Source organism: Sturnira hondurensis, unplaced genomic scaffold (assembly GCF_014824575.4).
Source record: "Sturnira hondurensis isolate 20B ecotype Veracruz unplaced genomic scaffold, ASM1482457v3 Scaffold0004271, whole genome shotgun sequence".
NCBI classification, from domain to species: Eukaryota; Metazoa; Chordata; class Mammalia; order Chiroptera; family Phyllostomidae; genus Sturnira; species Sturnira hondurensis.
Window position 1 is genome coordinate 4,771,167 of NW_028076902.1, and position 14,965 is coordinate 4,786,131.

The window sequence follows — 14,965 nt, forward strand, 5'->3', positions numbered from 1 at the left end:
AGTCCAAGCTCTGCTACTTGACTTTTTGAATCATATTAAGCAGCTACAATGCACCAGACACTATTTTACGCATTTTGAGTACAACAGAAAATAAAAAAGATACAGTATTTTTCAGACTATAGGATGCACTTTTTGACCACATTTTTGCTTCGAAAATTTTTCCCGTATTTTCCTCCTCTAAAACCTAGGTGCATCTTATGGTTCGGACCCCAGATGCAGCTAGGTTTTAGAGGAGAAAAATAGGGGAAATTTTTTTGAAGCAAAAAATAGTTTAAAAAAAGTGCATCTTACAGTCCGAAGCATACAGTAAGTCCCTACTTTTCTCATGGTGCCTATATTCTAATGAAAGAAGACAGGTAATACACAAATATATAACAAGAAAACTATCAAGTAGTTATAAGAGCTTATAGTAGGCTGTACACTGAGATGGCCACCAAGACCCCATTCCTAATGTACCCAGACCTCCTTTCATTAATTAAACCAAACCCTAGTCTAGGTGCTGCTGTGAAGGTACTCTGCAGATATATTTTAGGTCCCAAATTAGTTGACTTTAAAAAAGGGAGATTATCCTCAGTGGGTCTGACTTAAATCAGGTCAATGCTTAATGGGGAACCAATTATACATGTGCAAAATAACAGTAATATGAAATAGGATGGCAGGTTGGTGCATCGGTATTGTTGGGACAGAGCATGTTGGGGTGGGGCATGAAAGCTAGAAAGGTAGGGAACAGGTCACAGAACAATGCTTGGACTTTTATCCTACAGATGGCAAATATTATCAAAGAGTTTTAAAAAGTGAAATAATGTCAGAGCACTCACAGCAGGGTAAAGATTGGATCTGACTGGGTTCATAAAGCAGTCACATTAAGTTAGAAGGGCTAGATTGATTCATGATATAATCTAGGAGATCTGCTCAATGAACATCAGAGAATACCTAAGGATGATTCTTATGTTTTAATTTGAGTACTGAAGTCCCAACAAAGAAAAAAAATACAGAAAGTGAGTCTGGAAAAGGCTGATCAGTCTTTATGGTCTGCTCTCACCCTCCCACCTCCCCATATCTCATTGTAGAGATGAAAAAACTGAGATCAACAGACATTAAATATGCCAGAGTAGGCAACAGCACTTGAGCCCAAGACACCTGCTGCATAGTCTCATGCTGCTTTCATTAATGATAATAACTCTTAATTAGTTTTATTTTGTAAATTTTAGGAACACATGAAATCAGAAATTTTAAAACTAGAAAATGTCCCTTATGTATATGAACGCACTAATTAGGGCAGTATTTTTACAAAACAAGTTTTAAATACTCACTTCAAATTCTTTCACAAAATAACGGATTTCACCTTGAATAATTGGCTTGTGATCTAACAGCCTTGAATGAATTTCTCCAACATCTATAAAGACAAAATAAAACTCAAGGTTAATCCATGTTAAGTGACACAATCTTTAGCTTGTTTTACTCTTCCTGTTTCCCACAAATATATGAAGGTTAAAATCTAGTTTAGATAATGAATTAAGAGGAAATCTTTTCATCTACTGTCAGTTAATTGATACAAATACTTTTGAAAACAATTTGCAGTATCTAATAAAACTGAAGACATGTATAGCTAGCAATTTCATGCCTACCATGTACTCTAGACTAAAGTGTCTTAACCAAACAAAAGAGACACTTATAAATGAGTGTAATGTCAAAGGAAAAAGGGGTACAACTTAAACATACTCATGATGGAACACTATAAATCAACAGGTAAAATAAATACACTAGAGTTACACTTATTAACATGGATGAATTCCATGAATATAATGTTATACACAAAAAAGGTTTCAGTAGAACAAAGCTATTTACATAAACTTTAAAAATATGCAGGACTTCCACCAAGATGGAGGTGTAGGTGGAAACACTGTCTTCTCCCACAACCAAGTTTAAAGACAACAAAGGTTTAGTAAACAAAAGTGCAGCCAAAACACAGAAAATTGAACTATATAGAAGTCCGACAATGAGGAACCTTTCAGCCAGACCGATAAGAGGGGCGGAGCCAGCAGCGGAGCCAGCAGCGGAGCAGGGTCTGGCAGGAAAGATCCCCCGACCCAGGTGCCCAGGCGGCCATGGACGGGTCCCAGGTGTGGGATAGCAACAGGTGGACCCAGTGAGGGTGCAAGGTGTCAGGCTGACCGCAGTCACACATTTGCACGCAGATAAACCAGCAAAGGAGTGAGCAGTGAGACAGACCAGGTAGGCCCCAGGGGCGGGAAGCAGCAGAGGGAACTGCCATTGCTCCCCTTTGACCCCGCCCCCACATACAGTGTCAGAAACCAGCGACTGAGTTGCCCCGCCCTGGTGAACACCTAGGGCTCCGCTCCGCATATGTAACAGGCACAAACAGTCTAAAATATGGCTCAAGAACTCAAAGCCCCAGAGCTGATAACTCTAAGCAACCAAGAAATAGCCAACCTATCAGATGCACAGTTCAAAACACTGGTGATCAGAATGCTCAGAGAACTGGTTGATTATAGTCACAAATTAGAGGAACATATGAAGGCTAAACTAATTGAAGTGAAGGGAGATTCACAGGAAACCAATAGTGATGGAAAGGAAACTGGGACTCAAATCAATGGAATGGACCAGAAGGAAGAACAAAACATCCAACCAGAAAAGAATGAAGAAATGAGAATTCAAAAAAATGAGGAGAGGCTTAGGAACCTCCAGGACATCTTTAAACGTTCCAACATCTGAATTATAGCGGTACCAGAAGAAGAAAAGGAACAGCCACGAGTGGAAAACTTATTTGAACAAATAATAAAGGAGAACTTCCCCAGTCTGGCAAAGGAAATAGACTTCCAGGAAATCCAGGAAGCTCAGAGAGTCCCAAAGAAGGAACACACCAAGGCACATCATAATTACATTAGCCAACATTAAAATGAAGGAGAGAATCCTAGAAGAAGCAAGAGATAAGGGTCAGTCACCTACAAAGGAGTTCCCATCAGAATGTCAGCGGATTTCTCAAAAGAGACCTTACAGGCAAGAAGGGGCTGGAAAGAAGTATTCTAAGTCATGAAATCCAAAGACCTACCGCCAAGATTGCTTTATCCAGCAAAACTTTCATTTAGAATGGAAGGGCAGATAAAGTGCTTCTCAGATAAGATCAAATTCAAGGAGTTCATCATCACCAAACCCTTATTATATGAAATGTTAAAGAAACTTTTCTAAGAAAAAGAAGATAAAAAATAGGAACAGTGAAAGTACAGCAAACACACAGTTATTAACAACCACACCTAAAACAAAAGCAAACCAAGAGGACAGCTAGATCAGGAGTGGAACCATTGAAATGGAGATCACATGGAGGGTTAGCAATAGGGGAGAGGGAGGAGGAGAAGGGGGGAGAAGGTACAGAAAATAGTACAGACAGTAGATAGAAAATAGATAGGGGGGAGGGCAAGAATAGTAGGGGAAATACAGAATGTAAAGAACTTGAGACACGTGGTCATAAACTAAAGGCGGGGAATGGTGGGGGAGGGGGTGTGCAGGGTAGAGGGGAATGAAGGGGTGGAATAGAACAACTGTAATGGCATAATCAATAAAATATATATTTTTAAAAACCTTAAAAACATGCAAAAGGACACTTCCTTTTAGCATACATACAGGAGCAATACAACTATCAAGAAATCTATGTGAACAACAAATACCACATTCAAGACAGCAGTTACCTTTAGAGGAGGGAGAGTGATGCAATTAAAGCAAGATATACTGTGGTCTCTTTAATGGTTATTTATTAAGATCGGTGGCCAGTAGTTATTATAAAGTCTCTTACTTTTTGATGGGTCTGAAAAAGCCATCATTCAGAAAAAAAGTTCTGAATTTTAACTGTCTTGGGAGAGTCATTATATTCATTCTACTTAGTAATATCTATATAGTTTAAGAAGCAAACCTCAAAATTCCTGGAGGAGTTAAACCACCAAATAAGAACATGTACCATTCAGGTTCACTCATTGGTATAATCTGTTCCTCAAATTTCTTACTTTTGCAGACATACAATGGGGCAAATTTCAATTCTCTGTGTTAATGAGTTTTATAAGGATATGTCATGGGAAGTATAACTGAGTAAAAATATATAAATAAAAGTATTACTTTTGCTTAAATACTTCAATAGTTCATTAACTAGAACAGTTCACTGAGAAGATAATAGTTCATCTTTTAAAAAATTCTACTTAGCCCTGGCTGGTGTAGCTCAGTGGATTGAGCACGGGCCTGGGAACCAGACAGAGTATAGCGGTCTGATTCCCAGACAGGGCACATGCCTGGGTTGCAGGCCAGTTCCCAGCACGGGACGCATGAGAGGCAACCATACATTGATATTTCTCTCCCTCTCTCCTTCCCTTCCCCTCTAAAGATAAATAAATAAAAATCTTTAAAAAAAAATCTACTTAGTTCTAAGTTTGGGAAACAGATATAATGAAGTTACACAGATTCCTTTACCTCTGATCTTCTGGGAGCCTATTGTATATACATACAAATTACGAATGCCTAAGTGAGGGCTATGCTATGCAGAAAATTACGGACCTCATTTAGCAAGAGAATCTATTTGCAAAGAGTATCTATTCACATCTCAACAAACACTAGTGTCTGGCTAAGAGGTTCAAGTCCAAAGCCACGTAAGGGCCTCCATGGTCTGGCTCCAGCTTCATCTCCAATCTGTCAGCAATTTTGAACTACCTGCAGTTCTCCAAAAACACCATGCTCTCTCATTAATAATACTGTCACCACCTGGAACCATTCTCCAACTCCCTAATCCCTGTGCTATTCCTTCAAAACTGCTTCAGACATTGCACTTCCTTTAAATGTTCATTAATTCTATCTAGCTTCCTCCTAGGTTTCAAGGAGTGTCCCTACTTTATGTTCCCCAAGCACTCAGGATATATACTTTCATCATACTACTTACTATGTTGTCCTAAAATTATCTCTATCAGCCAGCAAGTATGTCAGAGACCTAAGTATTTATACTGTCCATAGTGGGTATATGAGTTAACATATAACTGTTTATGTGACTAAGAAGTCATTACATTTTGTTAATTTTGGGAGATCCATTTTTGTGGCCTGATACAATAGGAATTTACTTAACCTTCAGAGAGAGTATGCAGTTCTATTTAGAGATGGGTAGTGATCACTTCTAAAACCAAGACTGTGCTCCAGAATTTAAGACAGTAACAATTTGGAAGGAAAAAAGAGATTCTGAAATACACATCACTATAGACATTAAGCCACTAATGCTGCTGTAAAATTACAATAACAAAACAAGCACATAATAATAATTCAGAGTTTGTAGGAGCCCAAGGATTACAAATAAATTCTGTACAAATAATGTAAAGAACTGTAAGCTACAGATTTTCACACAGCTATTGTACATGGGAAACATTCTTTTGTTGTTTGATATAAAAGACAAAAGATATCATCTTTTGTTCTCCGAATGTCCATACTCTACTGTGGGAGTTAGACAAATATCCTTTCACCAGAAGACTGGCTAATCGCTTCAATGAAAGACCAATATGCTATGGGACTAGGGAACAAGGAGGAACACAGTCCATTCCAGATCTCTCATTATCTAATCAAAGATGTTTTCTCCTGGCCCCAAATTTGGACATCTTTAATGCAATATGTGGAGCTTTGTGTATATTAAGGAACAATTTACTGCTTAGCAATTTTTCCTGATAATACCCTCAGTGTCAGCATATAGATGTTGTTCTTCCTCATGACTTATTGAATCACCCCCCCCTTTTCCATCCCTGCTTGTCTCACTTTGACTACACCAACAGTTCATCACATCTCCCTATAAACCACTCCATACAGAGACAATTCTCATTATTTGCAGTAGTTACGTTTATAAAGTTGCCACAAACACAGAACTAGAAAATACTGAATAATGCTCCTAAAAGAAACACAGGATAGGTTTCTGCAAGCCTCTTGTCACAGTTTTGTCAACCAAAACACCATTTGTGTCACATAGGTTTATCAAGACCCTTGTGAAACACACCAGCCTTGGTGTTGAAGATCTACTCTTCCAATAATACTCTTTCCTGTATAACACTCAGCAGGTATTTTTAAAGTTCTTCTACAGCCTCCTGATCCACAGAACCTCTTTCACCACAAGTCTAACCTTTCTTCACACTGTACCACTTTTGAAAGTTCCAGCCAGCACTAGCAGAAGGATTTAACATTTTTCTGACCACTGGTAACTGACTATAAATTTCTTTGCCTTTCAACTGCACAACAGTGCTGTCCACTATGCTTTCTCCATAGGTCATCATCTCATAAATTCACAAATTTAGCTGCTCTTCCACTGCTTCATTACACACCATAAATGTTACCTTGGCACTTTCTGAAGTGGCCTCACACACAGATTGGTGAATTTTCTTTTTTTTCTGGATTGCTGATTAACATTGAACTCACAGCAAATGCCACTGTAGCTTAGGCCTGAAAGACATTTCTCTAATACTCTGCAAACACATCACATAGCCTTCTTGTGCATACACAGCCACTTCAGCACTACACCCGAAAACCACTTTCAAAAGCAAAATCACCAACAAGAAGTACAAAAATGTGAAAAACATGGCTTTAAACAGAAAGCAAGAAGGACATTTGTTTATAATATGAGATGAAGCAAAAAGTAGTGTTGCACTGTTCAGTGTCAACTGAATGTGCACATGAGGCAACTCAAATTTCTCTCCACTTTGCCCATGTGGGAATGACTATGAAAGCACCACCAATGTTGACTTTGGAGTTATGACTTTATCTTAACAAATAGGAAATGCAATCTGCAAGATGAGGATCAACTACTGTCTGCCCAAGTGCTCTACTTAAAAATCCAAATTTAACTACATGATTCTCATACTTATTACTGCACAGTTTCCTGTTACTGAAGAAAAAATCAAATTTCCTTATAAAGGTAAAAAGTTTTATATGGTCGGATATCCACCAAACTCCACCTCTCTGAGTCCCCACTGTAACGATATGTGTAGTTTCCCAGATACGATTTGGCTTATGCTGTTCCAAACGAAGTCCAAAATAACTTGCTTTCTTTTCTTAACTGCTAATATGTTGTTCCTCAAGACTCAGATCAGACACTCCATCCTCCAGGAAGCCCTTCTGTCTCCCAGTCCCCACCTCTAACACCCAGTGGTGGGCCAGAAACCCTCAAAGACCCAGGGCATAAGTACTGAAATCATTTATATGCTTCCCTTTCGCTAGTCTCTGGCAGTAGGATTAAACAAATGTCTGGCAACATTTGACAGTCTTCAAATAAGATGAACTAAAAATTGATTGTTCTGAATGAAAAGAATGGTTCCATTGAAAAAGCCAAGGATGTTCTAGACATACTTTGAATCACAAGTCAGTTTTGGATTAACTTGAAAAAATTCCCTTGAATTATCTTTTTTTTAAAGTACATTAACATTTAAAATCTTCTGTACATCGAAGGATACAATCAACAGAGTGAAAAGGCAATTCATGGGGTGGGGGGAAATATATGCAAGTCATGTATCTGAAAAGGGGTTGATGTCCACAATACATAAAGAACTTCTACAATTAAAAAAACCCACAAAATTATTTGATTTAAAAATGGGCAAAGAACTTAAATAGACATTTCTCCAAAAAAGCTATACAAATGACTAAAAAGCACATTAAGAGAAGCTAAACATCACTATCCATTAGGGAAATGCAAACCAAAACTAAAAGATACTACCTCATTCCCATTAGAAGCGACTGGCAAGGAAACAGAAAACAACAAGTCTTGGATAAGGATGTGGAGAAACTGGAACTCTTGTTCACTGTTAGTGAGAATATATTGTACACCCTCTACGGAAAACAAGTATGGTGAAAGCTCAAAAGATTAAAAAATAGAATTATCTTTGATCCAGCAATAGCAGTTTTGGCTATATACTCAAAAAATTGAAAGCAGAAACTCAAACAAATATTTGCACACCCATGTTCACAGCAGCATTATTCGCAATAACCAAAAGGTGGAAGCAACAGGAGTGTTCACCCACAAATGGATATACAAAATGTCGCGTGTATATGTGTGTACGTGCACTCACTATAGAACATTACTTAGCTTTAAAAAAGAAATCTGACATGCTATGACATGCACGAACCTTGAGGACATCACACTAAGTCAACTATGCCAGCCACAAAAGGATGAATACTGTATATTTACACTTCTATCAGACACAAAACAGAATGGTGGTTGCCAGGGGCGGCAGGGCTTTAAGTGTTTTATGGGGACAGACTTTCTCTTTGGGAAGATGAAAAAGATCTGAAGATGGAAGGTTGCTAACAATGTGAGTGTACTAATGCCACTGAACTGTACACTTAAAATGGTTAAGATAAATTTTGCTCCATGTACTTTACCACAACTAAAAAAAATTAAGTGGCAGTTCACTAAGATTACACGCATAAACGATTATAATTTAGCCCTAGCACCCATGCACCACTCCCGCACTCCTAATTATTGTTGATGAGAGACAACCTGAAGTCTAAAAATAGCCATGTCGGGCTGCTACAGTCATGAAATAAAGTTAAAATGACCTAGGCAGCATCCGAGGGGCCCAGGCGTCACTTTGTGTCTGGTGCTGAAGGTTTGGAGTCCTACAAGGGCTTCTTCAACATTGCCATGTGGTAGGGCTGACAGGGTTAGGGATGGAGCTAAGAAAGATCGGCGATGAGAAACTGGCAAAGATCTTATTGCAGGAAGTTACTGTGAGCTGTAGAAATCAAACTAAATTCTGGTTCTGCGACAATCCAGGTCTTAGCTAGGTTGCAATCCTCTCCCAGCTCAAGGCGCTCAAGACAAATGGACATCCGCACGCCTATGAAATTTTAGTGTTTCAAGACGCTTTCAAGTTTCTCCATTCACCCCAGGGCAAACAGGGTTGGAGTGGTAGGTTAAGTGAACGACCTAACTCACTCAACTCCTCTGCGACCTGCCCGGAGGCACGGGCCTTCCGGACTCCCAGTCTCGCAGGTCATTGCAGACCAGGTCGGTGGCGAGGCCGCCTACAGAGCCTCTTCGGATAGGGGCCCCGGATTTGGGGGTGGGGATGAGGCGGCCGAAGGTTCACGTCTTTAGGAGTGGGTTTCCTTTTCTTATTTTAGGAAGTGAAAGACTGGGCTTGCAGTTACTAGAAGGCTCCAAGAGCAGAGAAACAGCCGGTAGAGCCAGGACCAACCGCCTTCCTACAACACACACTCAAAACGCGAGGCCGCAGGGAGCTGGGCGGTGATACGAGGCACCGCCCCAGGTCGAAGGGCACGGTCTGGGAGGTGGGGCTGCCCGGGCGTCCGCCAGCGCTAGATCCCTTCACTCCGTACCCTTGATAATGAGGTGAGCCGGTGAGCCCGCGACCCCTAGCGAGTCCCTCTTCTTGTGGCCGTTGCCGTTTCCGCCGCCGCCTCCTCCTCCTCCCACGGCGGCCTCACAACTCGCAGTGGTCTCCGTCCCTTCGCCACTCATCCCGGTCACCTCCGCCCTCTCGCGCCCGCGCTGCGCCTGCGCAATCTAGATCTGCCCGTCTTGAAGCACGGGTTTTGCCGTCATCAAAGGGCGTCGAGGAAGCCGTGTCTACCCAGTGGGTGATTCCAGTACGGCTCTTGTAGTGCAGCTATGGATGTGAACTTGAAGAAGACCGTACTGCCATGTTAGATTGGGGCAGATGCTACCCTAATAGGAAGGTGCCTAAAAGTTAGAGATAAATTCTGTTATTCCTCTCTCAACCTGCTGGAATTTGTTGTGATTTAGAGGGACTGGAGAGAGGGCATGCAGTCGCCGCATAACAGTAATAGTAGTCCTGTAGATTATTACCTATGTCATTACTTTCCACCCAAAGTTTGTAAAGCATGTTGCGGTGACCACATTTGGTCACCATAGCAATTTGGAGGAACAGTTTAATCATTTCATTCCAACAAATTAAGAAACAGGATTAGAGGTCAAGTAATTTTCCCAAATCACTTACCAGGCTCATTCGTGCCCCTATGAAGAAAAAAAATCTGTTCTTTTGCGTTTACGAAGTATCAATCAGTTGTTACATGGGCTAAGATTAAATTCATGTACTATTGAAGGGACATTTGCTAGGCTGCTTTTGTTTTGCTCAGGAAGAGACATCTGTGGGGCTGCCATATATCAAACTACTACCATTTGGTAAAATCCATAAAGTTCATCTTATTCTCTCAGTAAGTCTTGAAAATACGAACACCTCAAGGTGCAACTTAGCAGTGGCTCCTTCACCTCCTATGTTCATTCAGTGGTTCTATAAATCATCTCTTAATCTCTCCTTTTCTCCCTCCTCTCTTTCTACACCATCCTTACGTTCAAGGGTCTCCGGTCTGTACCAAAGAAAGAACATAAACAACGTTTACAATATAGGGCCCGTAAATGATAGGATGGAGGAAAGTGCAGCACACATGTGGGACACCTTCCAGAAGAGACACACATTTGTCCACAGACCTGAAATGAAAAGATTTTAGACAAGTTGGGTAGAGTGAAGATGGGACTTGTTTTTTAGAGGAAATAACAAGCCCAAAGACAAGAAAGAGAAAAGTAGATGAATTAATAAACAAAATGTAAATTTGGTTCATTGCAAGTTGTTGGGTCAAGCTTCTAACTTTTCTAGTCTCACTTCATTTCCCAGTTGTAGCATCAACCTCTAGAAAGCATAATTTTTTTGAAAGCCCTTCATTATTCTCTAACTTCTAGGCACTTTTCTTATTCCTTTTCTTCTGTATCTGCAATCCTAAATTTTCTCTAAGGTGGTCCTCTTACTGTCTTTGAACTACTGAAAAACCTTTGTATGCTTACTATACACAGTGAGGTTGAATGCTTCTCCCACATTACTGTGGCTGTTAAAATGCAGATTCTGGGTTCTGCCTTTCAAAATTCTGTTTCAGTAGTTCTGGGGTAGGTGCTACCTCCCCTCACCTAATTGCTGATTGATTATGATACAAGTGATGAAAGAAATCTGGATACGGTAGATAAAACTTCAGAACCAAACAGAATTTGAGTTCAAATTCTGGCTCTGCCACTTGCCTCTAGTTCCTTTTCTGTAAAATGGCAATGAAATATCCATCTTTTAAGGTTGTCGTGGTGATTTAAAGAAGACAGTACCTGCAAAGCACTTAATACAATATCTAGCACATAACAAATGCTCAATAAATGTTATTAATATTACAATAACCTCCTCTATCTCCTTTTATAGTCTTGGACAATCTCTCATTCTTCTAATCTGCCTTTATCATCTACCTATATTATAATTGTTTAGCACTTTACAATTTATAAAATGCTATCATGTTTCATATATCATCTCTTAATCTCATCTAGTTGAAGTAGATAATAAAATATCCATTTTCACATGAGTAATGGGGGAGTTAGAGAATATTGTCCAGTTTCCAAAGATGGCTGTGGTGATTTCTCACCTACCTGCACACACATGCAACAAGCTGGAGTTTCCTGTTCCCTGGAATTTAGATTGGCCTTGTAACTTGCTTTGACTAATAGAACATGGTGGGAAAGAGCTGAGCCTCAACAGAACTGGCAGCTTCTGCTTTTGCTTTCTGGTCAAAAGTCCAGACTACCCTGCTGCCATGAGGCCATAGAGAGAAGCACTAGAAGCACTAGAAGATGGGATATCACTTGTAGAGTGATGTTGTGTAGGCGAGAACTGAGGTACCCTAGCTGTCAGCACCAAGGCCCCTCCAACCCCACGTGTCAAGGAGGCCTTCTTGGAGCTTTCAACCTGGCCACCAGCCAGCTGAATGCAGACACATGAATTGCAGTGGAGCTGGAAAGCTTCCTAATCAACACACAGTATTGTGAAAAATAATATATTTTGTTGTTTTAATCCACTAAGTTGTATCTATATCTATTTGAATTATGCCCCCCTTTCATAGAAAAGATTTAAGATGATTTACAACAATCCCTGTACTCCCACAAGATGGCACCATAGTTATCGAATAGTAGAATCATAGTCAAAGTCCTGGTCTTGAAACTGGAAAAGTTGGTGTTTGAGCTGCCTGTCACTACCAAAACCAGTAAATAGAGGCAAGGATTGAATCTTCATGGGCACTTTATTCAGATTGGCTGGCAATCTAAGAAGACTGCAGGTTATGAACCCTAAAAGACCATGTTAGGTTTCTTCTCAAACTGACTATTTTTATAAGGAGAAAAAAAGTGTAGATTAGGGGTTTGGAATTCAGGGAAAAGGTTAACCAGATAAAAGCTTCAGTCCAGCGATTTTCCTAGCGTCCTTCCATCTGTTGACTGGTGATTCTTTATCTGCACCCTGGTCAGCAGATGGTTATTCTCTTCCTGGAGCACAGTGGCTGAGACGCCATCTCGCCTGTAGTCCTCCTGGGCACAAAGGTCGAATTGCTTGAGGGTCTCTTAGAGTCAGGGCGGGTCCCCTCATCCCAGTTCTTAGAACAATAGCTTTCTACGTGCATTAATTACTAAGTTTATTAACTAGAACTTAAAACTAAAAATGTTCTAACTCTTGAGTTCCCCCAAGAGTGTTTTCACTTCAAGCCTGGTACATTCCAACACAGCAAAGCCTGATCAGCTGGGGAGTTTTTCTACTGCAACACGACTGTGCTAGGATTATTTTGGCCTCTTTATTTTTAAATACCCTCCATCTTGAAATGCTTTCTTGTCCACTTCTGCCTGTTCAATTTACTAAACGTTCTTAATGTTGTACAAATGATAAAGAATTTGGTTGATCTTTGCCCCTGGTTCCTGGGAGATAACCTCTCAATCCTTGGAATTTCCCAAGTGGGAAAGGGAGGAGGGCTGGAGACTGAGTTTAATCATGTGGCCAATGATTCCATCACCCATGGCTGTGTAATGAAACCCTGATAAAAACCTCCTCCTGGACATTGACGCTCCTGGGGGCCTCCTGGTTGGTAATCATGCACTGATATGCTGACAGCTAAGGAGTACTGAGTACAAAGCAGCTTTGTGTTTGGGACCCCCCAGACCCCCCCGTGGGTCTTGTTCTGATTCGTATCCTTTACAATACATCTATTATCCTAACTACATCGATTTACTGAGTTCTATGAGCCAATCTAGTGACTTATTGAACCTGAGGGGGACAGAGGGGACCCTTAAAATTAGTAGGCAGCATGTCAATAGTGCAGGTGGCCTGGGAACCCCAAAGCTTGTGGCTGGTATCTAAGGACTGTCTTGTGGAGGATGGTGTCCTTCACCTGTGAGGTCTAAGTCAACTCCAATATAATCAGTGTCGCACTTATGTGGCAATTGAACAAACACCGACATGGCACTTACAATGTGCCAGATAATGTTGTAAGTGCTGGGCACACTTTAATTCATTTAATTCTCATGGCAGTCCTCTGAAGTAGGTATAATTATTATCCTCATTTCATAGGTGAGTAGGGCTAAGGCACAGACAGGTTAAATGACTGCTCATCTTGTGACAGAAACAAACTTGGTCCCTGTATATGTGCTTAGGTGTAGGTGGTAAGTGAGGAGAAAGTGAAGGACATTTGGAGGGTAGGAAAAGAGAAGCCACACTAACTCTAATAGACCATGTGGGCTTTTCATTTTTTCATCCAAACACAGTGAACAAACATGCATTGAGCACTTTTTACTTGCAAAATGCAGTGCTAGGAGCTGAGATATAAGGGTGACAGGAGTGTCCATCCTCATCCTTCCCCTGTGTAGTGTACAGCCCACCAGAGGGGGTGATATGGAATCACTATACAATTACTTTCCTGCAATCCTAATGCTGATAGACTGTAGATACATGTTTTAGCCACTTGATTGCATTGCTCTGTATGCTATTGAGTTGTGTCATTTTCCTGGGATGGTAGGTTCAGTATATGCCTGTATTTATTTCTCTCCCTTTCCAGAATTCTTTAAACTCCAGCTCAGACATCGAGGAGAGAGTCAGAGAAGGGCCACACTGGCAGCGCTGTTCTGCCTGTAGCTTCAGCTGGGGTTAGGGTAGCTCCGTGTCCTTGGTTTCTGACCCATGGAATTGCAGAGTCTTGAGACTATTAAAATGTCTTGTGTTATCTCTCGTTGTTTCTGAATTACTGGGACACTTGCACACTTTGCCTAGGTTTCCCCCAGTGGTACTATTTTGCAAATGTTAGTATCACAATCAGGTTGTTAATATTGCTATCCTCTACCGGTCTTATTCAGATTCCCCCAGTTTTGCTTGTGTTCATTGTGTGTTTGTATATTTAGCTCTGTACAATTTAATCACATGTAGGTTTATGAGTTCATGATCCCAGTCAAGATATTGAAAAATTTTAAAACCAAAAGGATCCCACAAGGTGCCTTTTGGTAACCACACCTACACTCCTCTTTGCCCACTCCCAACCTGTGGCAACCTGTATTGTATCCTCCATTCCCCAAATTTTGTTAAAATTTTCAAAGACATTACATAAATGGAATCACACACTAAGCACTCTGCTTGTGGTTTTAAGACTAGCTGTTCTTACCTTTATAACACTCTATAAAAGATCATTTTTCAGAGATTCTAAATATCAGATACTTTATAACCAGGGAATTTTAAAGGGACTTTTCCAATTATTGTGCTTTTGAGAGCATTAAAACATTTAAATCACGGAAATAATGTGAATTTAACAGAATTAAAGTTCTAACTTCAGGGTATACTATTGCTAATTCTTTATTGAATCTTATGAAAATCAGAAAATAAAAATAAAATATGTATATAACTACATGCATATTGAGAACAAAATTTGAAATTCATTCCTTAGTATAAGCCCATTGAGGATAAGAATAATTGAGGGAGGGAACTCCTAAATTTATTTTTGTTTAATTTTATTTATTTATTTTTAGAGAGAGGAGAAAAAAGAGAAAGAGAGGGAGGGAAACATCGATGTGTGAGAGAAACAAGGGTTGGTTGCCTCTCATAGGCCGCTAACTGGAGACTGGGCCTGC

At 40.3% G+C, this 14,965-nt stretch overlaps 1 protein-coding gene across 1 annotated transcript in view; it reads right to left on the reverse strand.

Annotated features, from left to right (window-relative positions):
• BLOC1S5 (biogenesis of lysosomal organelles complex 1 subunit 5) overlaps window positions 1-9,540 on the reverse strand; it is a 44,096-nt gene extending 34,556 nt beyond the window's left edge. The window contains exons 1-2 of the mRNA XM_037045382.1: window positions 9,361-9,540; window positions 1,314-1,396 (exon numbers count right to left, since the gene is read on the reverse strand). Of these exons, the coding sequence (XP_036901277.1) occupies window positions 1,314-1,396; window positions 9,361-9,502 (225 nt within the window). The 5' untranslated portion in view covers window positions 9,503-9,540. The remainder of the gene's footprint in view (window positions 1-1,313; window positions 1,397-9,360) is intronic.
• Between the last annotated feature and the right edge of the window lie 5,425 nt (window positions 9,541-14,965).